Raw genomic sequence first — 25,555 nt, forward strand, 5'->3', positions numbered from 1 at the left:
TATATTTTTTGTATTCTTTCAATATCTGAAGATACTGAAAAGCAAGAGTGAAATCATTGTTGAAGGAATGGAGTCAGAGATTGAGTTTTGCAAAGGTATTTCCACAGTTTTGCAAGAGGCTATAGATAGAATTTCAGGCTATATTCCTGAATCAGATTCCTCTGAGTGCTCTGTGTTAGTTGTATTTACAAGTATTTTTTTCAGTATCTATGCTTAAGTGCGATACTTGTTTCGTAATCATTTTAGTTCAGCAACAGTGCTGCTATCAATGAACATTTCTTTATGAGATTTGCATCATGAATTGACTGAGGACACAATGTTTTTCACTTTCTTATTCAATCTTATTCAAATCTTTCACTTCTTTTATAGTTCTTTTTTATCTGCAAAAGGCTAACACACTATTGTATCAAACTGCCTTAGTCTTCAGACATCATAGTTAATTACAGCACTCAGAAAGGACTTCAGAAACAGGCACAGAGAAACAAAGGACACATTAATTAGGCCATATTACTACAATTAATATTTTTCTAAAAACTCCCATCGAAGTAGCTGCAGATACCAAAACATAATTAAAATTCTGTAGATGATATAATGGACTTTTTACTGAGCTAAGGACATGAGTTGGTTAAAAGTTGAATGCAGAGAGAAGCCTACCAGGTGTATGAAACAGGTGTTTGATGAGTTACAAAACTCATCATTTTTCTTTAGTGCTAAAATTTTCATCTTTTGGCTTTGGTAAGGGATGTTTGAAAAGTGCAGTGTTTAATTAATTAATTAATTTTTAATAAATTTATTTATTTATTTTTGGCGGCGTTGGGTCTTTGTTGCTGCGCGTGGGCTTTCATAGTTGCGGCAAGCAGGGGCTACTCTTGCAGCGTTTAATTTAAATGCAATGATCGCTTTGGATACTTTTACATCAAAAGCATCCCATAAGTTCAAAGTCTCAGAGAAAAATGCCCATTTATTGTCTCTTCTCTGGGCCTTTATATTTCTTTTTTCTTTTTTTTTTTTAATTTTATTTATTTATTTTTGGCTGCGTTGGGTCTTTGTTGCTGCGTGCAGGCTTTCTCTAGTTGCAGCGAGCAGGGGCTACGTTGCATTGCGTGGGCTTCTCACTGCGGTGGCTTCTCTTATTGCGGAGCACAGGCTCTAGGCGCGCAGGCTCCAGTAGTTGTGGCTCGCGGGCTCTAGAGCATGGGCTCAGTAGTTGTGGTGCACGGTCTTAGTTGCTCCATGGCATGTGGGATCTTCCCAGACCAGGGCTCGAACCCGTGCCCCCTGCATTGAGGTGGATTCTTAACCACTGCACCACCAGGGAAGCCCTATATTTCTATTTTTAAACAGTTTGGCTCCAGATTTTAGTTTCTTATTCTTCTTCGGGGTTCAAGTCACTGTATTTCATTGTTCTTCAGAAGCCAAACAAAAACAAAATGTCTCCCTGCTAATATATATGTTACTCTTCTCTATTTTTCTGTAGAGTTTTCCTAAGAATTACAGGGCACTGAAAGGAAACACGCTACTCAAATGATGGCGAGTTTATTCCATATTTACTCATAGGCAACCAAATGAGTCTTTTGGCATTTCATTCAGACTTGTCTGTGATTAGCGTTTTGTGTCCTCTTCATGTTGTTTCACTCCCATTAACATACACACTAGTGCCTTACCATCAGTCATGTCACAGACTCCTTTGTGCCGCTCTGGTGTCTAAGATTCTACCTCATTAAAAAGTCAGCACTTCATCTCCTGTCTTTGGTTATAGGTCCTTCCCACTGCTTTTATCGATTGACATGTCTTTTCTTCTTTTTTCATATTGCCAGTCTCCTAGAAAATTGTATTGTTTCTGCATTAACTCCTATCTGGTTCCGTATGAATGTCAAGAACTGTGAAGGCTCTGAGAGTTTACTTACAAGCTAATGAGTTATCCTGACACAATTTAACGCATGTTCATAGTCCTGTATATTTATTACTGTTGCTCATACTATTCATTTAATTTGGATCATTTCATTTGAGGTTAAACACTGGGATAGGGCCTCAGATTCTGAACTCCAAACCGAAAAGATGCGTATGTTCCCTGGCACTTGGTATGCTTTACTTCAGCTTCCTTCCCTTTGGTTAATCTGGGGAGGAATGTTAATGTGATAGTGTATTTTTGTCTTGCTATATCAGGTGATAGCACTTCATCCTGGCACTAGGGTGATCTTCTCTTCTCTTGCTGAAATATTTGCAATTCACCCCACTACTGTTAGGATGATTAGTACCAAGGGCGTATAATCAATAAATGCTCCTTTTTTCTCTCTGAAACCATGTCCTATACCCTTTTGTTTTCATCGTTGTATTTGTAGGTACCCATGTTGGTAATGTATGGAGCCCAGCATATGAAGGATACATTGTTCTTCTCTACCTGACCCACAGCTTGAATTCCTGAATGTCAGGACACTAATTCTATTTCACAGACATTGTCCAAAACTGCCATGGTAATAAACCTAATCCCAGGCTTTCAGATCTCACCACAAAGCTGTGGCCTGTGAATCTGGCCATCTAAATTGTGTTTCTATTATTTTATTTGGAATCCCTTTCTTCCAGCTATTGTAGTAATTATTTCGGCACTCCAAACCACTTCCAGTTTATGTGTTGGGCCTGAGTGTTATAGGTACTGTATTATGCCTGTTTACGGATGAGAAAAGGAAGGCACAAGGAGGTTAACTAACTTGCCCAAGGTCATAAAGTTAGTAAGTGATGGAGCTGGATTTAAACCTGTAGCTGTCTGCTTCTATAGTCTGTGCTCATATCTGCTTCACTTTACTGCCTCTTTAAATTACTGTCGTATGAGGGTCATAGGTGGTAGTTGTAGTTATGGGTTCAAACAAGGGGCAATAGAATTAGAGTTTATGGAGGAGTAAATTTCAGCTGATTCTTGAAATAAGGGACAGATTTAAATATGTGGAGAGGAGAGAACATTACAAGGAGCACAGAATGGGACTGAAAAGAGTATGTTCAGGGGATAATGAAAAGGCTGAATCAGTTCTATAGAAATAATAAATAACCAACAAACTTGGTTACTACTGAAGTTTTATCCATAAGACTTGATTGAAAAAAATACTTAGTTTTTATCTCAAAGTTCTTAACAGTTTTACTAAAAATGTTATTCATTGGGAACACTGATTCAGGTTTCAGATGGAAGCACATTAGTAAGGAAATAATAGAATAAAATTCTCAGTCTTTATTATAGAGTTTTTTAGTCCATTCATTTTTCTGGAGCTAATTCTGCCCATACCAGCACAATTTGCTTGGTTTAACTTGTGATGAAATTGGTCCAGCAGGAGGAATTGAATGTATGTTGGAATTCTGCCAGATTTTGGAAGAAAATGTTATTTTTAGCATTCTGGTCATTTTTGGTAGAGCGAAGGCCTTGCCATGAAGTTGTTATTGGCAGGTTTACAGACCACTAAACACGGCTTCCTTATTTACAAAAACCACACACACACACACACACACAAACCCAGAAACTAGAAATAATGTGAAAACATGTAACTCTATCACAGAAATGTCATGCTTATGTAGCTTAGTAAAAATAAGAATCCTGACTGAGATGGGAAGCTTATTCCTTTCCTAAGTTTGGGGCTGAAGAAATCTGAACTCTCCTCTGGGTTTTGTAACTAATTCACCACTCAAGCTTAAAATATACGTAAAATAAACAAAGCACTTACATATTCATTCATTTGGTATATTTACAAATTAGAAGAGTTGTGAAGAGCAGGGAGATAAGCTGACACCAAAGGTTAGGAACTGAAGAAGTGTGGGCCAAGAGTTGGCCAAGTGAGAATATCTTTGTGGAATCCTTTGTTTGGACTTGTGTGCATAAGCTATTTGTGATGACATAAAGAATTTTGAAGGTTAATTTCCTTGTCTAGAATAGAGAAGCAAACTTCTTTATAGCTTTCTTTTTAAGACTCTGGATTTGCAGTTTATCCAGTATCTTTTTAAAAATAATCAAAAGTTATGTTAAAGATTTTTCTTCAAGCTAAACTTTTATCTATATGTATAATGTCATTTTATATATTGATAGTTCCTTACTTATTCAGAAGTATAATTTGTCATAGATTTCTCTGAGCTTTTTAAACCGAGGTCCATAGCTACTTTGGAATGGGGGCTATTCCTAAAATATGTACAAGGTTTTATCTGCAATTGACTTTAACTACATGTTTCTGTATATGGTTAGAAAGTCCTATGTTGATACTTTGTCAAACTATGTTGAAAATACTTTCTTCTTAATAGAATGAGTATAAATAATAGCAAAAAACAAATCCTAACTGACCTTTAAATGTATCTGCATTAAAAAGCTAAAGCCGCTAACACACATATATGGAACCTAAATTTTAAAAAAAAATGGTTCTGATGAACCTAGGGGCAGGACAGGAATAAAGATGCAGATGTAGAGAATGGCTTTGAGGACACCGGGGCGGGGGGTGGGGGGTGGGACGGAAGCTGGGACGAAGTGAGAGAGTGGCATGGACATATATACACTACCAAATGTAAGATAGCTAGTGGGAAGCAGCCGCATAGCACAGGAAGATCAGCTCGGTGCTTTGTGACCACCTAGAGGGGTGGGATAGGGAGGGAGGGAGGGAGACGCAAGAGGGAGGGGATACAGGGATATATGTATACATATAGCTGATTCACTTTGTCATACAGCAGCAGCTAACACAACACTGTAAAGCAATTATACTCCAATAAAGATGTAAAAAACAAAAAAAAGCTAAAGCTGGGAATTCCCTGGTGGTCCAGTGGTAAAGAATCCGCCTTACAATGCAGGGGACATGGGCTCGAGCCCTGGTCTAGGAAGATCCCACATGCCGCGGAGTAACTAAGCCCACGTGCCACAACTACTGAGCTTGCATGCCACAATGAGAGAGCCCGCGTGCCACAAACTACAGAGCCCACGCGCTCTGGAGCCCACGAGCCACAACTAGAGAAGAGAAAAACCCACAGGCCACAACTAGAGAGAAGCCCGGGTGCCGCCATGAGGAGCCCGGGCGCTGCAACGGAGGATCCCGCATGCTGCAACTAAGGCCCGATGCAGCCAAAAATAAATTAAATAAATAATAAAATAAATCTTAAAAAAAAACTACGGAAATGATTTTTTTTTTTAAAAAAAGCTAAAACCAACTACTTCTAAATATTTTCATTCAAAAAACTGTTTGAAATATCTAAAGAAAATGTTTATTTTCTAAATCTTTTAATTTGGGAAAGAGATTCAAATTGTGATTGGTTTTAACCCACTGATCAGGATGCCCCTGTAAACGTTCTTATCTGGGATTTATTGTTTGTCATTTCCTCACCTTAAAGTTTCAATTCTCCATTAATTTCTTCCTGGGAAGAACATACTAGTTCATGATTCCAGCTGTAGCACAATCTTGTCTGACCTGTATAAGTTACCACAGTCAACCGTCTGAGCTTTTGCTGCTATACAGCGGGATTATTTATTATTTAACGTGTTGTCATTTCCAGCATATGCTCTCAGTGCCATGTAGATAAGCGTAGGCCCTGCCTTTGGAGATTTCTAATCCAGAAAAACTAGTAATATACGGACCCACCCACACATTGGAGTATAGGGTAAGAGGGCTAGAAGATGAAGAGTGCTGAAAAAGAAATTGAGAATGTTAGTTTTATAATTAGTTTATGTACTTTACTGTATATAATTCCCAATTTAAATAAACTAAATAGGATAGAAAGTGAATTTGAACTAGACTTAATTTTATCCATCCTTACAAAGTTGTCATGAATATTTATTAAGAAAAATAAAATAGAGCTCATTTTATTAGGAAAGCATTAAACCTTAGTTGATATCTCTTTCCCTCTTTTCTTTGCAGGATATGTGTGTAACTGCTCTGTGGTCGGAAGCCTGGATGTGAATCGCTGCAACCAGACCACAGGGCAGTGTGAGTGTCAGCCAGGTTATCAGGGTCTTCGCTGTGAAACCTGCAAGGAGGGTTTGTACCTGAATCGTACTTCCAGGCTCTGTCTGCCATGTGACTGTAGTCCACATGGAGCCCTCAGCATACTCTGCAACAGGTAAGCAGCAGAAGTTGAAGGTAAAATTAATTTTATTTTATCATACACACAAAAAGGCCTCTGCTCTCAAGGACCAGACTGGTTTAAATAAAGGGGCCATAGATTTACAAAATATTTCACATATTTTTCTCATTTTGTGAGTTATATTTAATGTCAAGATTTAAAAGCTTCTAATTTACTGATTTAGTTCTTCAAAAGCACCTTGGTAACCAATTTTGCCTTGTAATAGTTTCTCTAAATTTCATGGAAAAAAAGTATTGAGAAAGCAGTCTGCTTCCTGGAAGCAATAACTTCCAGGCATTTCCAGTGAAAATGTCCTTGTTATGTTTATTAACATACCATTAGAGTTTCAGGAAACTTATTCTTTGGTTTATTTTTTCTCTTTTCAAAATTCTAAAGCTGTTTCTTTGCACATGTAAGGCTTAAACTTGGTAATATCCTAATTTCTTTAATTAGTGTGAAAAAGACTGGTTTCACTCTATGTACCAGTATATACATTTTGGGGGACCAAAACTAGATTAAGCAGAAATTGTCTGGAAATTACCTTTAAAATAGTAAATTATTTGTAGGTGACTTAATCTAGTAGAACAGTGCCCTGTAATCTAAGGATTTGCCTTCTACTCCACTGAAAGTAATTATCATTTGACCTTGTGTGAGGTACTTAGCTTTCTGTGGACCCCAAGTGAAAAAGCTGAAGAGGCAGTGTTATGTGATGAAAAGAACAGAGCTTTAGGATCAGTCTAACCTGGGTATGGATCCAAGATCGGCTGCCACTTAGGAGCTTTGTGATTTCAGCAAGTTATTTCACTTCTCTGCGCCTCAGTTTCTTCTCAAGGTTGTTGTGAAGGTTAAATGAGTAGAATCTATGTAAAATACCCAGCACACATCACTCAATTAATTCTGGTTTCTTTAAATTTCAGAGGAATATTGTTGGCTTGATGAGGGAGTATTTTAAAATAATTTTTAGCTCCTTGGCAGAAAAGTTTCTTTATACTTAGCAGTAGATATTTTGGATGCTTTATAAATCATATAGTACAGGGACTTCCCTGGTGGTCCAGTGGTTAAGACTCTGCGCTTCCACTGCAGGGGGCCTGGGTTTGATCCCTGGTCGGGGAACTAAGATCCCACATGCAGCGTGGCACAGCCTCCCCAAAAAAATCGTATTGTACAATACTGTATCATATTGTACTTCTATTAAAAATATAGATGTGAACTTAAGAAGTTTATAATTTCAAATACAACAATAATCGATGTTTATGATGCTTGGTAGTTTTAAATAGTTAACTATCTAAATCCTCATAGCAACTCCTTTTATGTAGGTTATTAAATCACAAAGATAGTAAGTGGCAGAAAAGGAATTCCAAATTTGGTCTTCCAGTACTAAGTCCAGTATTCTTATCATCATGCCGTATAGCTTCTATAATGAGAAAACTGATAATCACTTTGTTACTTGAGTTTGAGAATATAACGGTTGCTTACCATTGCTCCCTTTACTCCCCTAAAACATGCCGACACAAGTTATATTCAGAAGGCCCACATTTCTTACCATTTTAAAAGGTGAGTTTTGCATAAGTTTGTTCATTCTCGTATCTAAAGACATGTCCACTACTTTTTTTTTTTTTTTAAATAATATTTATTTATTTATTTATTTGGCTGTGCTGGGTCTTAGTTGCGGCACTCGGGATATTTGTTGTGGCGTGCGGGCTCTTTGTTGTGGTGTGCGGGCTCCTCTCTAGTTGCAGCGTGTGGCCTCCAGAGCATGTGGGCTCTGTAGTTGCGGCATGCAGGCTCAGTAGTTGCTCCATGGCATGTGGGATCTTAGTTCCCCGACCAGGGATCGAACCCGCGTCCCCTGCATTTGAAGGCGGATTCTTAACCACTGGACCACCAGGGAAGTCCCCTGTCCACTACTTCTTTTAAAATAAGATTCTGCAAACACATTTGCTTTGAGTACTTTTGGAAAGATAAAAAAGTGTTTACTTCTAGGCCAAACTACCTTATTAGAGGAGAAAGAAATGAGAAGAGTGAGAGAGAGTTTGAGAAGCTGGAGAAGAGGGAAAAAAGTAATACTAATGTTTATGTAGTATACTGCTGTTTTCATAGGTCTTTTACAAATTACTTTTTATTTATCTTTTCCATGACAGTGTATGTCATCAAGTGACATAGGCTAAAACACCATTCTGAAAATAGGTAGTAACTATAAAGTAGTGGAAAAGTGCACTGGACATTCGAAAGTCTAGGGCAGGGGTCTGTAAACCAAATCCATGAACCAAATCCAGTCCACTGCCTGTTTTTGTAAATAAAGTTTCATTGGAGCACAGAAGCCTCATTTCTTGATGGTTTTGGCCCCAAGGATAGGCATATTAAAATTTTGAGATAAATCCATAATTCTTTTCTATGAGTTACTACAGAGTAATATTTAATTAAAATTTTAAAATAATATTATTTCAAAATGTCAGACAATTTGTCAGAGCAAGCAGTGTATCACAAAAGTCATTTAAAAACTTGTACTTAAAGAAAGTCATTAGAAGGAAGGCGTGGGAGCTCAGAATCCAGCTCTAAGCACTGCATTTCTTTTTTTTTTTCTTTTCGACATTTTATTTTATTTTATTAAAAAAAGTTTTTAACATCTTTATTGGAGTATAATTGCTTTACAATGGTGTGTTAGTTTCTGCTTTATAACAAAGTGAATCAGCTATACATATACATATATCCCCATATCTCCTCCCTCTTGCATCTCCCTCCCACCCGCCCTATCCCATCCCTCTAGGTGGTCACAAAGCACCGAGCTGATCTCCCTGTGCTATGCGGCTGCTTCCCACTAGCTATCTGTTTTACATTTGGTAGTGTATATATGTCAATGCCACTCCCTCACTTCCTCCCACCTTACCCTTCCGCCTCCCCGTGTCTTCAAGTCCATTCTCTACGTCAGCGTTATTCCTGTTCTGCCCCTAGGTTCTTCAGAACCTTTTTTTTTTTTTTTTTAGATTCCATATATATGTGTTAGCGTACGGTATTTGTTTTTCTCTTTCTGACTTACTGTCACTCTGTATGACAGACTCTAGGTCCATCCACCTCACTACAAATAACTCAATTTCGTTTCTTTTTATGGCTGAGTAATATCCCATTGTATATATGTGCCACATCTTCTTTATCCATTCATCTGTCGATGGACACTCAGGTTGCTTCCATGTCCTGACTGTTGTAAATAGAGCTGCAGTGTACATTGTGGTACATGACTCTTTTTGAATTACGGTTTTCTCAGGGTATATGCCCAGTAGTGGGATTGCTGGGTCGTATGGTAGTTCTATTTTTAGTGTTTTAAGGCACCTCCATACTGTTCTCCATAGTGGCTGTATCAATTTACATTCCCACCAACAGTGCAAGAGGGTTCCCTTTTCTCCACACCCTCTCCAGCATTTATTGCTTGTAGATTTTTTGATGATGGCCATTCTGACTGGTGTGAGGTGATACCTCATTGTAGTTTTGATTTGCATTTCTCTAATGATTAGTGATGTTGAGCATCCTTTCATGTGTTTGTTGGCAATCTGTATATCTTCTTTGGAGAAATGTCTCTTTAGGTCTTCTGCCCATTTTTGGATTGGGTTGTTTGTTTTTTTGATATTGAGCTGCATGAGCTGCTTGTAAATTTTGGAGGTTAATCCTTTGTCAGTTGCTTCATTTGCAAATATTTTCTCCCATTCTGAGGGTTGTCTTTTTGTCTTGTTTATGTTTTCCTTTGCTGTGCAAAAGCTTTTAAGTTTCATTAGATCCCATTTGTTTATTTTTATTTCCATTTCTCTAGGAGGTGGGTCAAAAAGGATCTTGCTGTGATTTATGTCATAGAGTGTTCTGCCTATGTTTTCCGCTAAGAGTTTTATAGTGTCTGATCTTACCTTTAGGTCTTTAATCCATTTTGAGTTTATTTTTGTATATGGTGTTAGGGAGTGTTCTACTTTCATTCTTTTACATGTAGCTGTCCAGTTTTCCCAGCACCACGTATTGAAGAGGCTGTCTTTTCTCCATTGTGTATTCTTGCCTCCTTTATCAAAAATAAGGTGACCATATGTGCATGGATTTATCTCTGGGCTTTCTATCCTGTTCCACTGATTTATGTTTCTGTGTTTGTGCCAGTTCCATACTGTCTTGATTACTGTAGCTTTGTAGTATAGTCTGAAGTCTGGCAACCTGATTCCTCCAGCTCCGTTTTTCATTCTCAAGATTACTTTGGCTATTCGGGGTCTTTTGTGTTTCCAAAACTGTAAGCACTGCATTTCTTACTACAAGAAAGGAAGTTAAATTGACATGAGACTTGAGGAACAGAAATGGGAAGTTGCGGGACTATGTACTTTGGCAAGAACATTTGGGTGAACTCTGAGGAAACACCTCTGTGTTCTGCTCTGCTATAAATTATATGTGGGTAAGTTAAGGGAAAAAGGAAATTGTAGGCAAGTAGTGTGATATGTAGCAGAAAGGAGGTGGAATCTGAAATTAGTACTTTGATTCCATTCTTGATTTAGCCACTTACTAACTGTACAATCTTGATTAAGATATTTGACCTCTCTGAGCCTCAGTGTTTTCATCTGTAAAATAGGATTCATAAATGTAGCATGAAGAATTTTTGTGAGAATTAAATTGTGTGTGTGTATACCCACTTACATTGTAACTGGCACTTAGATTCAACTCAGTAACCCCCCAGTAGTTGAGTCTGTTTTTTAATTTTTTTTTAATTTTTTAAATTTATTATATTTATTTACTTATTTTTATTTTTGGCTGCATTGGGTTTTTGTTGCTGCACACGGGCTTTCTCTCTAGTTGCAGCGAGCGGGCCTACTCTTCGTTGCAGTGCAACGGCTTCTCATTGCGGTGGCTTCTCTTTGTTGCTTAGCATGGGCTCTAGGCGCATGGGCTTCGGTAGTTGTGGCACGCGGGCTCATGAGTTGTGGCTCGCAGGCTCTAGAGCTCAGGCTCAGTAGTTGTGGCACATAGGCTTAGTTACTCCACAGCATGTGGGATCTTCCTAGACCAGAGCTTGAACCCATGTCCCCTGCATTGGCAGGCGGATTCTTAACCACTGCACCAACAGGGAAGTCCCCTGTTTTTTTTTTTAAATGAGGAATAGAATTGGTGACTCACAAAAGAGAAGAATTAAGTCACCCAGTCTTGGGTATGAGCAGGGGTTGGGATATCTGTTTCTGTTGGTAGGCTAAAGAAGAAATTGCTCACTGTAGAAGAAAAAAAAATTTAGCTTATTTTCTTCCATTTTAAAGAAACCCATATATGCTTTTTAAAATTGGACATTTCATGCTTTAGAATAATAACAGCTAAAATGAATTGAACACATGCTAGGCACTATCCTAAGGCCTTTGAATGTAGTGATTAATTTAATCCTCACAGCAACCATATCAGGAAGGCACTATTATTATTATTCTCATTTGTACAGGAAAAGAGTTGCAAGTTAGGTAATTTGCCTAACTTATATAATAGCCAGTAAATGAGAGTTGGAATTGAAACATATGCAATCTGGATCTATAGTATATATTCCTATCCATTATGTTGGTATAGCTCCTCTCAAAATCTCAGATATTGAGCAAAGTGAGTGAGTATTGTAAGAAACTTTGATGCTGTGGTGCCAACTACTTGATATTTTATAGGAATTTCTTCTGATTATGTAGTTGGTGCTATATAAATAACTCTTCTTGGGAAAGAGTAATCCCAGTTTTAGCTTAGTAGACATTGAGAACATTAGAGGAAGTTTATAAATATATGCTAAATTTCTAAGTAGAGTAGTTTAGAGTAGGAAAAAAGCAGGAATAATTAGGAAAGGATTCCCAGAGGAGGTAGGAACTGAGTTGTGCCTTACAGGTTATGATTTGGGAAGAGAGATGAGAAGAGAAAAAAACATGTGAATCCAAGAGAATTTCCCTAAGTTTATACAATGAGATGAGAAATATGATCTCCTAACACATATGCAAATTCTCTTCTGTCATGACCTTCTTGTTCTTTTTAAAAAAAAAAAAAAAAAGAAAGTAGAAATGTGGACTCAATTCTATCCAGATTCTCTGATACATCTACTGTCCATGAATGAATAGCTGGCTTTTTAAAAATTTATTTGCCTGTTCTTTTTTTTTTGCGTGTTCTTTATGCCCATATATTTCAGTGGGAGTTGCCCCAATGAGGGTAGAATTTGGCTGCAGGAGCAAGATGTGGGTTGAGCAATGTCTTTGTGTGCAAACACAAGTTCCTTTATGTACTGACAGATGGCCACCCCTCACATCAACAGTGGTGTTCCAACCTGTTTAATTGGGAAGGATTTGGTCTACAATATCTATCTTTTCCCTCTTGCTTTTGGAATACATTTCTGATATTTTCCTGGTTCACATTTTGGACATATGTTGAATAAATGAATGGAGAAATCAGATAGCATTTTATCTCAATAAAGCAGTATGCCTAGTGAGAGCCTGACTCTCTTAATATAGCCTTAGAATGTCATCAGGGTTGACTTATATGTAGGCAGTCATATACTGATTTGAGATTTTTTAATGTATCCATAATAGGTTAGTATACAAGGTGCATCATTTAAAACTGTCTCTGTGAGATAACGAAGTTCTGTCATTGTGTAATATCCTTTCACATAAAACCTGTGGTTGCTGCTGTACAGTGTATGTTGAAATATTTACTACTTTGCATTTTTAATTATGGGAATATGCCCCAGGGCAGAGGGCAAAATTTTACTCATGAAATAAACTTAGGCTGAAATAAATGTCAAATAGAAAGATGACAAAATCGCCAAGACTTAACATTCACATGGGGCTCTGAAAATCATCTGTTGTGTAATAAGGAGTAACAGTTGCTTGTGTAAACTCTTACTTATTACTTTGCCTGTAATTCTGGGACATCAAGAAAAAGTTATTTGATCACTAGAAACAATTAAAACTTGAGGAAACCTTTGTCATTTTATTCACTTATTTCATTTAACAGACATTGCATTTGCCAACTATATGTCAAAAGATATTATTCCTGTGCTCAAGGAACTTGAAATGGAAAGATAGAAACACAAACATAATATGAGTATTTATAAAGTACACAGGAGATTCAGGAGGTCTTGAGAGAGGAAGTTGCATTTAAATTGAAATTTGAAGGATGAGTAGAAGTTTGCATGAAAGAACAAGCCATCTTTTAGTAGACTGCAAGTGGCTCACTATTTCTTGATGGCAGGGAACACTTGACAGTGGTAGCGAGGAAAGGTTGAAAAGATGAGATTTTTGTCTGTTTGTTTACTGTTGTATCTCTAATACCTAGAATAGTACCTGGTACAAAGTAGACTCAGTAAATACTTGATGAATGAACAGAATGAATGAATGGTTAAGAGTAAACAGGGCCAGACCACGAAGGGGCTGATATGCCATGTAAATTAGTTTGTCCATTGAAGAATACTGAGTAAGGAGTAACATTGGATTTGCTCGTTAGAACAATTACTCCATCAGAAGTCTGGTGGATAGAGAGAGTGAGCTCAGGCAGAGAGACCAGGGAGAAGGCTATCGTGTAACTCTCGAAGCAAGAGAAGTTAAAGGCATTGACAGTGATCTAAGGCATTGACACTGGCATTGGCAATGGTGCTGGAGAGGAGGGAACCAGCGTAAGAGAGAAAATCTACAGAACTAGATGGTTGATTGTATTTATAGAGTAAGAGAGAGATAGATATGACTCCCATGTTTCGCTCTGGCTCTGGCTCTGGCACAGGCACATGAGTGAAGAGATATTCTATTAACTAGATAAAGAATACAGGTGGATAAGCAAGTTGGAAAGAGATGATTATGATCTTAGGCTTCAACATGTTCATTTTCTATGGGACATTCAGATAGTGGTGTCTGGTAGACAGCTGCATGTGCATTGTGTGCCAAACTCAAGAAATCTTATAAACTAGCTAGCATATTCTTAGGAAAGGAAACTAGCATATTCTAAGGAAAACAAAACAAAGCCTCATAGCTTTAATTTTACTTAAAAATAACTTTATTCTATACCTCCATTATTATTCTTGCAATTATACCAATCTCTAGTTTAAATTACCTTTTTTTTTTTTTTTTTTTTGGTACACTTCAGTATTTTTTTCCTTGAAGGTAGAATTTTAAAAGGTAGCTGTCTTGGTCAGAAGCAGGTAACTGATCTCAGCCCTTATCCTATATCGTGGTTCATTTGTTTCAATAAATGTTTCTACAGTTCCAAATGGTTTATACCTTAGAAAATAAATCATGTAAAGTTCATGGTAAAACAGATTAGAATAAAATTTGAATGTTAATAAATAGCCAGACAGGGGCTTATTTAGAAAAGGCACTGAGTGCATTGAGGTTTAAGTGTAAATAATACATGTCTATTACAGTTTGGAAAGCTTTGTATGTTTTTCAGTGCACTCTGTCTTTAATCCTCCTTTCAATACAGAGCATGATCTGCCCTCCTGGTCTTCTAATTATTAACTAGATATCATCTGTAGTCGAATGAAAAAAACAAACAAAACACTTTTTCCTCCCAGCTATTGGTGACCTTTGTGAACATTAACGTAACATGTCACAGTGAATTGATGTAGTTGCTGTTGATCAAATGCATAATTTTTCCTAAACCATATTGCAGAATCCTCTGCTTGTTTCATTTTATTAAGCCAGTTTTAGGTCAGTTTGGAATTTTTAAAAGAAATCTTTTAAAGTTAAAGTTTTATTATTGATAATATTAAAAGATTATTTATTGTGCTTCTTCTGAGAAGCTCCCCCAAATCTGTAGTTATATATATGCTAATAGTACAGATAATCAAGTTCATATAAATGTAGTATTTGGTACCAAGGTATTTATTTGTTTAACAAATTATGTGCAGGATACTTTAATAGACCTTGTGGGAAATAAATAAGACAATGCGAAGACCAAAGGAGCTTCTGGTCTAGTAAGATCATTAAGAAATACATATATAGGGCTTCCCTGGTGGCGCAGTGGTTAAGAATCTGCCTGCCAATGCAGGGGACACGGGTTTGAGCCCTGGTCCGGGAAGATCCCACATGCCGCGGAGCAACTAGGCCCGTGAGCCACAACTACTGAGCCTGCGCGTCTGGAGCCTGTGCTCCGCAACAAGAGAGGCCGCGACTGAGAGGCCCGCGCACCGCGATGAAGAGTGACCCCCGCTCGCCACAACTAGAGAAAGCCCTCACACAGAAACGAAGACCCAACACAGGCAAAAATAAATAAATAAATAAATAAATAAATAAATTAATAAATTAATAAATTAAAAAAAGAAAAGAAATACATATATACATATATATATATATGTATATATATATATAATACAAGGTAAAAACTGAGCCACATCATAAAATAGAAAGATAAAATGTTAAGGGGATTAAGAAACTGGGAGATATCACTTATAGCTGGAAAAATCAGAGATGATTTCATTGAGGAGATAGCTTTTGACCTCAGTTTGAAGGAAGGAAAGGATTTAGACATACAGAAGTGCAAAAGGTGGAAAAGAACGTTACAGAATAGAAACAGCAAGATTAACAGCTCAGAGATGTGCTTACACAGGATGTAAGGTGGAAGAGCAGTGGGGCAGAGGAGATAAATCTGGCAAGTCCTGCTGGGGTCAGGTCCCAGAGGGCCTTAAGGGCCAGACACATGATTTGGATTTTATTCACAAAGCAATTTTAAGCAGGTAAAAGATCAGCACTGTGTTCTAGCAGTAGTGGATTGGGTGGATATAAGTAGGGGGAGATCAGAGGCAGAATGAAAAGTGTGAGAATGGAGAGACTGCGGAGAGAAAGGAGAATGGTGATCTGCCCCATGATAGTGTTTCCGTGCATAATTCTCTAGAAAGTTTATGATTTTTGCATTAATACATACACACAAATCTAAAGGCAGTTTGTGTTTCTAAGTTGAATTTAGGGAAGTGCTCAGTCCCAGGATTCCTTCTTAGGCCCGTACCCTCACTGTATGCTTACTATTATCCCTTTGTTGCAGGCTGCAGGAATTGAATCTGCTTTCCTATGCTTCAGTAGTTGCTACCACCCACCGTATCCCATGGGATTTTTATTCCCTCATAAGCCTTGCTGCTAAGTGTCAAGCCATGTCCCCATACTCATGTTCTTTCTGTGTTGCTAAAAATAAATCCAGGGGCCTTTTACCTTTTAAGCATTTTAAAAACTATTCGTCTTTATAGAGAGGTCTGTGGGGGTAGCAAACAATAGATATGGGGAAGTTGAAAGCTTATACAACTGATAAACTTTCCGCGAACGGGCTTCAAATATAGGCATACCTCTTTTATTTTACAATTAATTACTCTGACACTCATATGCCTCAGTAGCATAAATCCAGTGCCCTCTTTTTGCATCAATCCATTCCCCAACAATTAATTACTAATTTTCCGGTAGCTCTAGGAGTCAATCCCCCTCTAATGCTGAGTATCAGGGGAACATGATTCTGATCAGTTCACTGATCTTGTTGTTTCTTACTCTTATATTGAATTTTGGGGTTGAGGCCTGACCCTGAACAACCTGACAGATGATGCTTGCTCACTACTGAGATGATGCTTTTACTGGTCCAGAATCGTTGGCAGCAACGCTTCTCTGAGGTAGGATGAACCCACTCCCTTGGTTCCAAGTTCCTTCAATTATACTCTAAATTGGGGCTCGGAAGTTATAGAGATTTAACAACTGGCTCCTTTAGTTTATACGTGCAGCTACATCCCAGTGTATAAGCCAGTTCCAAGAGTACTGGTTGAGGACATTTTGTAGAATCTTTTACCTAACAAACTATAAATCTCCCTTCTTCCCCAATACAAAAGGTCTTGTTAAACCCTTCTCTCAGGACAGTGGGGCCTCTTCAGTCTAAACTTACTAAGGGAACCCTAACTTAAATGATTCTTTTTTTATTTTATTTTAATTTTTAACATCTTTATTGGAGTATAATTGCTTTACAATGGTGTGTTAGTTTCTGCTTTATAACAAAGTGAATCAGCTATACATATATCCCCATATCTCCTCCCTCTTGCATCTCCCTCCCATCCTCCCTATCCCACCCCTCTAGGTGGTCACAAAACACCGAGCTGATCTCCCTGTGCTATGTGGCTGCTTCCCACTAGCTATCTATTTTACATTTGGTAGTATATGTAAGTCCATGCCACTCTCTCACTTTGTCCCTGCTTACCTTTCCCCCTCCCTGTGTCCTCAAGTCCATTCTCTACGTCTGTGTCTTTATTCCTGTCCTGCCCCTAGGTTCTTCAGAACCTTTTTTTTTTTTTTAGATTCCATATATATGTGTTAGCATACGGTATTTGTTTTTCTCTTTCTGACTAACTTCACTCTGTATGACAGACTCTAGGTCCATCCACCTCACTACAAATAACTCAATTTCGTTTCTTTTTATGGCTGAGTAATATCCCATTGTATATATGTGCCACATCTTCTTTATCCATTCATCTGTCGATGGACACTCAGGTTGCTTCCATGTCCTGACTGTTGTAAATAGAGCTGCAATGAACATTGTGGTACATGACTCTTTTTGAATTACGTTTTTCTCAGGGTATATGCCCAGTAGTGGGATTGCTGGGTCGTATGGTAGTTCTATTTTTAGTGTTTTAAGGAACCTCCATACTGTTCTCCATAGTGGCTGTATCAATTTACATTCCCACCAACAGTGCAAGAAGGTTCCCTTTTCTCCACACCCTCTCCAGCATTTATTGTTTGTAGATTTTTTGATGATGGCCATTCTGACTGGTGTGAGGTGATACTTCATTGTAGTTTTGATTTGCATTTCTCTAATGATTAGTGATGTTGAGCATCCTTTCATGTGTTTGTTGGCAATCTGTATATCTTCTTTGGAGAAATGTCTATTTAGATCTTCTGCCCATTTTTGGATTGGGTTGTTTGTTTTGTTGATATTGAGTTGCATGAGCTGCTTGTAAATTTTGGAGGTTAATCCTTTGTCAGTTGCTTCATTTGCAGATATTTTCTCCCATTCTGAGGGTTGTCTTTTCGTCTTGTTTATGTTTTCCTTTGCTGTGCAAAAGCTTTTAAGTTTCATTAGGTCCCATTTGTTTATTTTTGTTTTTATTTCCATTTCTCTAGGAGGTGGGTCAAAAAGGATCTTGCTGTGATTTATGTTATAGAGTGTTCTGCGTATGTTTTCCTCTAAGAGTTTGATAGTGTCTGGCCTTACATTTAGGTCTTTAATCCATTTTGAGTTTATTTTTGTGTATGGTGTTAGGGAGTATTCTAATTTCATTCTTAAATGATTCTTTACCCAGTCAGTAGGATCTGCTTGAAGGTTATTTTCTACCTCTGCCCAAATGGCAAAGCAGTTGCAAACTTCTCTTGCTAAAGAGGAAAAAACCCACATATTTAATCTCTAGTTAAACATCTCTCTGATAGGACATTTTAATACACTTAAAAAGTTTAAAAATCTTATAAACATGTAGTATTTTTCTGGTCTGTAGTTTGACTTCCTTCTGAGATGAAAATAACACACAACACAACTTGGCAAATACTACTAACATTATTACTACCACCATCAACCCCAGAATGAACAGCATTAACATTTATTGATTATTTACTATGTGCCAAGCTAAGTGCTTTATATATACTATCTTGTAAGGATAAAATAGCAACTGGTTGAAGTGGTATTATTCTCATTTTACAGGTGAAGAAACTGAGACTTGAGTAATTTGCCCCCCAACAGACAACTAGTAAGTGGCAGAAGCAGACTCAAACCAACACCTGTTTGACTTTACTGCCTTCAGTAGTTCCCAGAGTTTCGTAGTTGAGCAGCTGAACCTCTGCTTATTTTCCAAATAAGGGTGGTAACCATCCTAGGTTTAGCTACCATATAGACAGATTCCTAGCATGAAAATTTATCCTTTGAGTGGTAAAGATAACATCATCAGTAATAAGTCACGTGAGTATCCTGTACTCTCTGATATGATGAAATGAGAAGGGCATGTTACCTCTGTGATATCCTTACCCCAAATTCATAACTTCAGTCTAATCATGACAAAACATCAGACAAACTCAAATTGAGGAACATTTTACAAAATACCTGACCAGTACTTTTCAAAAGCTTCAAGGTAGTAAAAGACAAAGAAAGACCAAGAAACTGTCAGATTGGAAGAGGCTAAGGAGATGAGTAAATGTAAAGTAATATCCTGGATTGGATCCTGGAACAGAAAAAGAACCTTAGTGTAAAAATTAGGAAAATCTGACAAAGCCTATAGTTTAGTTAGCAGCAGTGTAGCGATGTTAATTTTCATTTTGATGAATATACCATGGTTACATGAGAAGTTAACATTAGGGGAAGTTGCGTGAATGGTATACAAGAACTCTCTGTACTATCTTTACAACTTTTCTTTAAATCTATTATTTCAAAATAAAAAGTTAATAGAAAAACAAACAACCCAATCCAAAAATGGGCAGAAGACCTAAATAGACATTTCTCCAAAGAAGATATACAGATTGCCAACAGACACATGAAAGAATGCTCAACATCATTAATCATTAGAGAAATGCAAATCAAAACTACAATGAGATATCATCTCACACCGGTCAGAATGGCCATCATCAAAAAATCTAGAAACAGTAAATGCTGGAGAGGGTGTGGAGAAAAGGGAACCCTCTTGCACTGTTGGTGGGAATGTAAATTGATACAGCCACTATGGAGAACAGTATGGAGGTTCCTTAAAACACTAAAATTAGAACTACCATACGACCCAGCAATCCCACTACTGGGCATATACCCTGAGAAAACCATAATTCAGAAAGAGTCATGTACCAAAATATTCATTGCAGCTCTGTTTACAATAGCCAGGACATGGAAGCAACCTAGGTGTCCATCATCGGTTGAATGGATAAAGAAGATGTGGCACATATATACAATGGAATATTACTCAGCCATAAAAAGAAATGAAATGGAGGTATTTGTAATGAGGTGGATGGAGTTAGAGTCTGTCATACAGAGTGAAGTAAGTCAGAAAGAGAAAAAGAAATACAGTATGCTAACACATATATATGGAATCTAAGGAAAAAAAAAAAAAAAGGTCATGAAGAACCTAGTGGCAAGATGGGAATAAAGACACAGACCTACTAGAGAATGGACTTGAGGATATGGGGAGGGGGAGGGGTGAGATGTGACAGGGCGAGAGAGTGTCATGGACATATATACACTACCAAATGTAAAATAGATAGCTAGTGGGAAGCAGCCGCATAGCACAGGGAGATCAGCTTGGTGCTTTGTGACCACCTAGAGGGGTGGGATAGGGAGGGTGGGAGGGAGGGAGATGCAAGAGGGAAGAGATATGGGAACATATGTATATGTATAACTGATTCACTTTGTTATAAAGCAGAAACTAACACACCATTGTAAAGCAATTATACTTCAATAAAGATGTTTAAAAAAAAAAAGTTAATAGAATTGTTATTTGGAACAGTCAGTCAAGGGAATATGGATAGTATTACTGTCTTATTATGAGGGCAGAATTGGTCCTGGTGACAATTTTTAGCCTTAGATCCATAAGAGGAATCAGGATAAGGAAATGAACTTACTTTGTTGTCGTGGAGATCTGCCATTTTAGATGTATGACGTTGTGGTTAGAATATACGATCAAATTCGTAGCCTACTTTAATATTTTAAATATCTTCTTTCTCTAAAGTTTTAAAAGAAGAGCTTCTAAAATGTTAGTAGACTTAGGCTAAAATAGAAGGACGCTTGTTCCCACAGAGAAGGCTTTGTCTTCCCCTGTGTCCCTTGAAAGAAAATTAAATCAGCATGACTTTCTCCGTCTCAGATGGTTTTTTCATAGCAAGAAATATGTTTCCTGTAGGGTAGAGAGAAATATGGGACTATTCATCTTTTTTCTCCTTGGATTTGATTTCCACTCAAAATATCTAAATTTCTCAATCCCAGTTAGAGATTTGGGCTTGAAGTTTCTCAAGATTTCCTTTAAAAAGGAGCATAAGTGCTTCAGCCATGATTATTTTGACATTCAAAGTGTATAGGACTAGTTTAAAATTATTAATTTCATTATTATTAAAATCATTATTATGCTTTTTTATTTATTAAGATAATTCTCTGGTATGATATATTCCATTAGTTTCAATAATTTGGATTTTCAAGCTTGCCCCTGTGTTTATAAATTCAGTAGGTTTCCAGAGAATGTTAATAACTAATATCTGTAAAGTCATTGACAAGTAATAGTGTTCTTTTCTCCTGTACATTTTCTCATTTGATTCTAACAACAACCCTGAGAGGTAGGTAAAAATTGTTATGCACCAAATTACAGATGAGAAGTAATATTTGAAAGGTTACATGATAAGCCCAAAGTTGGATATCTATTACATACCAGAGTGAGAAGAGTCATCTCAAGGTCTTCTGACACCATATCCCATGTTCTTTCTGTTGCATTAAACTCCCATGGCTTGCAGTTCTGGGTAAGTATACTCCCCTGTGCTCGAGGTCAGGAGTTCTTAACCTAAGAGGGGGAAGCACATGAAATGTAATGGTGAATGTGTGCATTTTTCTGTGGAGAAGGTCTGCAACGTTCAATCGATTCTCAAAGGGATCTGAGATACCATCAAGTTAAGAAGTTTTCTGAATACTATACAGGAAGGGCATAGATGTTCTTCTCACATTGCCAAAAGCAGTAATGAAAATATGGCTTATATTATCAGTACCGGAATCCCTTTGTCTCTTCTGCCAATTCCCAACACATACACTACAACCATCTCTTTAATTTTTATTTTTCCTGGTCTTGAGTTGATTTTTAAAAAGTTCTACAGTTAAATAGAATGTCCAGTAAAACAGATACTATAGGTATTTGAAAGAAAGGTTTTTGCAGGGAAATAGTTTTAGCCTTCTTGACTAAACTGTTTACCTAAGGAAGCTGCATAATTTAGCAGGAGGATCTGAAGGAAACTAACATCTAATGAACACTGTTGAACCTCTATGCTTGATGCTTTACACATATAACCTCGCTGACTTCTCAGGACAACTTAGCTATCTTGCTCTTAGAGGCTAAGTTACTTAGCAATATGGCATAACTAATAAGTGGCAGAGCTTAGATTTGAGACTAGGTCTGTCTGACTCCAAGGTTCTCCCCACTGTACCCTACAATAGAACGGGCAAGATTAGATACGGCAGCGGCTCAGTGTAAGTGAAGTTCTGGGTGTGGTTAGCATGATTCATCCACCTAGGAACTGGCTCATGGAGACACAAATCTAGAAGTCAGATCTGGGCACAATGAAAATAAATATTGCATAGAAGAAGACAATTTGAAATAATGAGAGTATGTGTAGAGAATCATTTGAAAGGTAGGATTTAGCACATTAATGAATATCAAAGCTGAGTCCACCTGACTTGCTGGAGCCTAAATGGCAGGCATTTGACATGCAGGAGATCTGAAAACAAGTGTCATGGACCTAGCCATTGAGGTGGGAAGTGGGGAGGCAGGGCAACTGGGACCAGGAGCCAGGCATTGAGAAGCTAGGGACAATAGTTGTAATTCAGTCATTGAGAATATAGGGGACTGAGGTCAAAGGAACCAGTAAGCAAATGGAACTTGATGACAGACATCACTGAGGTTGATTGCTGTAAGTACCCTCTCCTTAGGTCAGAACTGATACCAAATAAAGGGTTCAGCACTAAGCCTAGAGGTGGAGATTAAGTCAGGGCTAGGAGTATTAAAAGTAGGGAGTGAAATAAGAACAATGATATTTTTCCAGTTAATCTAGTGCAGTGGTTCTCCAAGTATGGTCTTCAGACCAGTATCAGCATAACCTAGGAATTAATTTGAAATGAAAATTCTTGGGGCCAGCCCTAGACCTATCTGAATCAGAAATTCTGGGATAGGGCCGGGCAGTCAGTGTTACAACAAGCTTTCCAGATGCATGCCTAAGTTTGAGCACCACTGATCTAGTGGACAATGTTGCCCCCTAAAACCTAATGTCAACTTATATGCAGGAGAAAACCAGAAGGCATTCTAGCCTCTGTTCTTTGTTTATATAAGGATTATAAACATTAAAGAGGCCCTTTTAGCAGGGTCATAATAGAATATTGAAGTTAAGTAAAATAGCATTTTCTTTGAGGGCTAGTAATTTTATTTTTATCTGCTCTTCTTTGTCCTACTTTAAAGAACAAACCCAAGGGATCACTGTCTTCCAAGGTTGATTGACCCATCATGGACCAGTCATTAAATGTCTCATTTTGCTCACCTAGAATAAATATCCTATTTCTAAGATTCTAAGAGGTTTATTTAAATGTGATATAAAGCATCAGGATTAGGTGCTTGGAAAATATTAAATGGACTAAATTGAAGACAAATAGTGCACTCAGAAGGCATCAGAGTTAATGAAGAAAGGTACATAGATTTTGGAGCCAGATTACATAATCATTAAACAAAAAATTTGAGTGTCTATCGTGTGCCAGGCACTGTGCTAGGCCGTGGGAATACAGCAGTGGAAAAAAACAGATAAAACACCCTGATTTCATAGAGCTGACATTCTTTTGTTTTTTAAGAGCTGACATTCTTGATGGGGAGAGAGAGAATAAACAAGGAAATAAAATATATATTATGTTAAATAGTAAGAGATATTATAATTTTAGATAGTGTAGCTAGCCAAGGCCTTGTTGAGAATATGACATTTGAATAAATAACAAAAAGAAGTTAGGGAGCATGCCATATGGATCCCCTAGGGAAAGGGTATTGCTAATAGAGGGAACAGCAAGTACAGGGTTCCTGATGCAGGAATGTGCCTAGCATATTTGAGCAAAAGCAGGGTGATTGTGGCTGAAGTGATGTGAGTTGGGAGAAGGGGTTAGGGGAGTACTAGGTAAAGCAAAATATATACGCAGATACTCAAAATACTGTTCTTTCAATATATCTATATTTTCAAAAAATTTTATGTGAAAAATGGGGGGGAGGGAAATAAAGCTATAGTAATTAAGACAGTGTGGTATTGGTTCAGGAATAGACAGATAAATAGAACAAAAAAGAAAGCTCAGAAACAATCCATGATTGTGAAGACATTTGACATACGGCATAGGAAGTATTAAAGCTTAGGGATAAAAGGATGGACTTTTCTATGAATTGTACTAGAGCTTTGATTATCTGTAAGGAAGAAAATGAGATTGGACCTCTAACTTTCTTCATATGCAGAAATAAAGACGAGGTGGATTACAGACCTAAATGTGAAAGGCAAAACATAAAGCGTCTTAATGACCTTGAGGTGGGGAAGGATTTCCTAAACAATAATGTTAATGTTATGACAGTACTGACATAGTCTTTACTATGTGTCAGGCACTGTACTATATGCTTGACACATTAACTAAGTTAATCGTCGCAACAAACCTATAAGAGAGGTACTATTATTTTCTCCATTTTATAAGTGAGGAAACTGAGGCACAAAGAGTTTAAATGATTTACTTAAGGTCATATGGCTAGTAGGTGATAAAACCAGGATTTGAATCCAGGTGGTTAAGCTCCAGAGTTCATATCTTAACACTTCATTAAACTATGAAGCTTGTGAAAAGAGTGAAAAGACAAGCCACAAACTGAGAGAAGATAATTGTAGCACATTATACTGATAAAGGTTTGCTTTTCCAGGAATACATAAAGAATGTATACAAATCAATGTCAGAAATACTTGGGCAGACTCTTCATAGAAGAGGAAGCTTAAATGGCTAATAAACATGAAAACATGTTCCATCTCATTAATAATCAGGAGAATGCAATTTAAAACCAAAACGTGATACCACTTCAAGCTGCCAAATTGCCCAAAATTTAAAAAGCTGATGACATCAAGCGTTGGTGAGGATACAGAACAATGAGACCACTATTCCACTGGTAATGGGAGTGTAAATTGTTGCTACCACTTTGGAAAACAGTTAGGTATTGCCTAGTAAAGTTGATCATGCACAAACTATTACCTTGCCGTTCCATTCCTTGGTAAATACCCTAGAGAAAAGCATGCTCACGTGTACCGGAAGGGACATACAAGAAGGTTCACAGAAGCCTTTGGTATCCGTAATAACAAATGAAAACAGCCCATATGTCTAGAAGAATGAATAAATACATAGGGTTATATTCATATGATGAAATATACAGCAGAGAAAAATGAATGACTACAGCTATACAAATTTACAGTGATGAATTTCAAAAATGTAATATTCTACTGAGCAAGAAAATAGTGAATCGAACTGTACATGATTATTTTTATTGATGAAGTTTAAGAGCAGGCAAAACTATATATTATTTAGTAATACATACAGACATGGTAAAACTCTTAAAAAGCTAAAGAATGATTAAAACTTAGTTGCTTCTGGGGCAAGAGAAAGGGTGCAGTTGAGGAGGGCCACTTAAGGGGCTTCAAATGTCTCACTAGTGGGTATCAAAGTTTTAAGTTTATTGTTCTTTAAATAACTCAATCTTTAAATTTGTCTACTTCTGTTTTTTTTTTTTAATAAA

At 37.4% G+C, this 25,555-nt stretch overlaps 1 protein-coding gene across 1 annotated transcript in view; it reads left to right on the top strand.

Annotated features, from left to right (window-relative positions):
* The window catches only part of MEGF9 (multiple EGF like domains 9), an 85,279-nt gene that overhangs the window by 36,108 nt on the left and 23,616 nt on the right, over positions 1 to 25,555 (top strand). The window contains exon 2 of the mRNA XM_061200018.1: positions 5,871 to 6,072. Within this exon, the coding sequence (XP_061056001.1) occupies positions 5,871 to 6,072 (202 nt within the window). The remainder of the gene's footprint in view (positions 1 to 5,870; positions 6,073 to 25,555) is intronic.

This window comes from Eubalaena glacialis, chromosome 9, assembly GCF_028564815.1.
Source record: "Eubalaena glacialis isolate mEubGla1 chromosome 9, mEubGla1.1.hap2.+ XY, whole genome shotgun sequence".
In the NCBI taxonomy this organism is placed as follows: Eukaryota; Metazoa; Chordata; class Mammalia; order Artiodactyla; family Balaenidae; genus Eubalaena; species Eubalaena glacialis.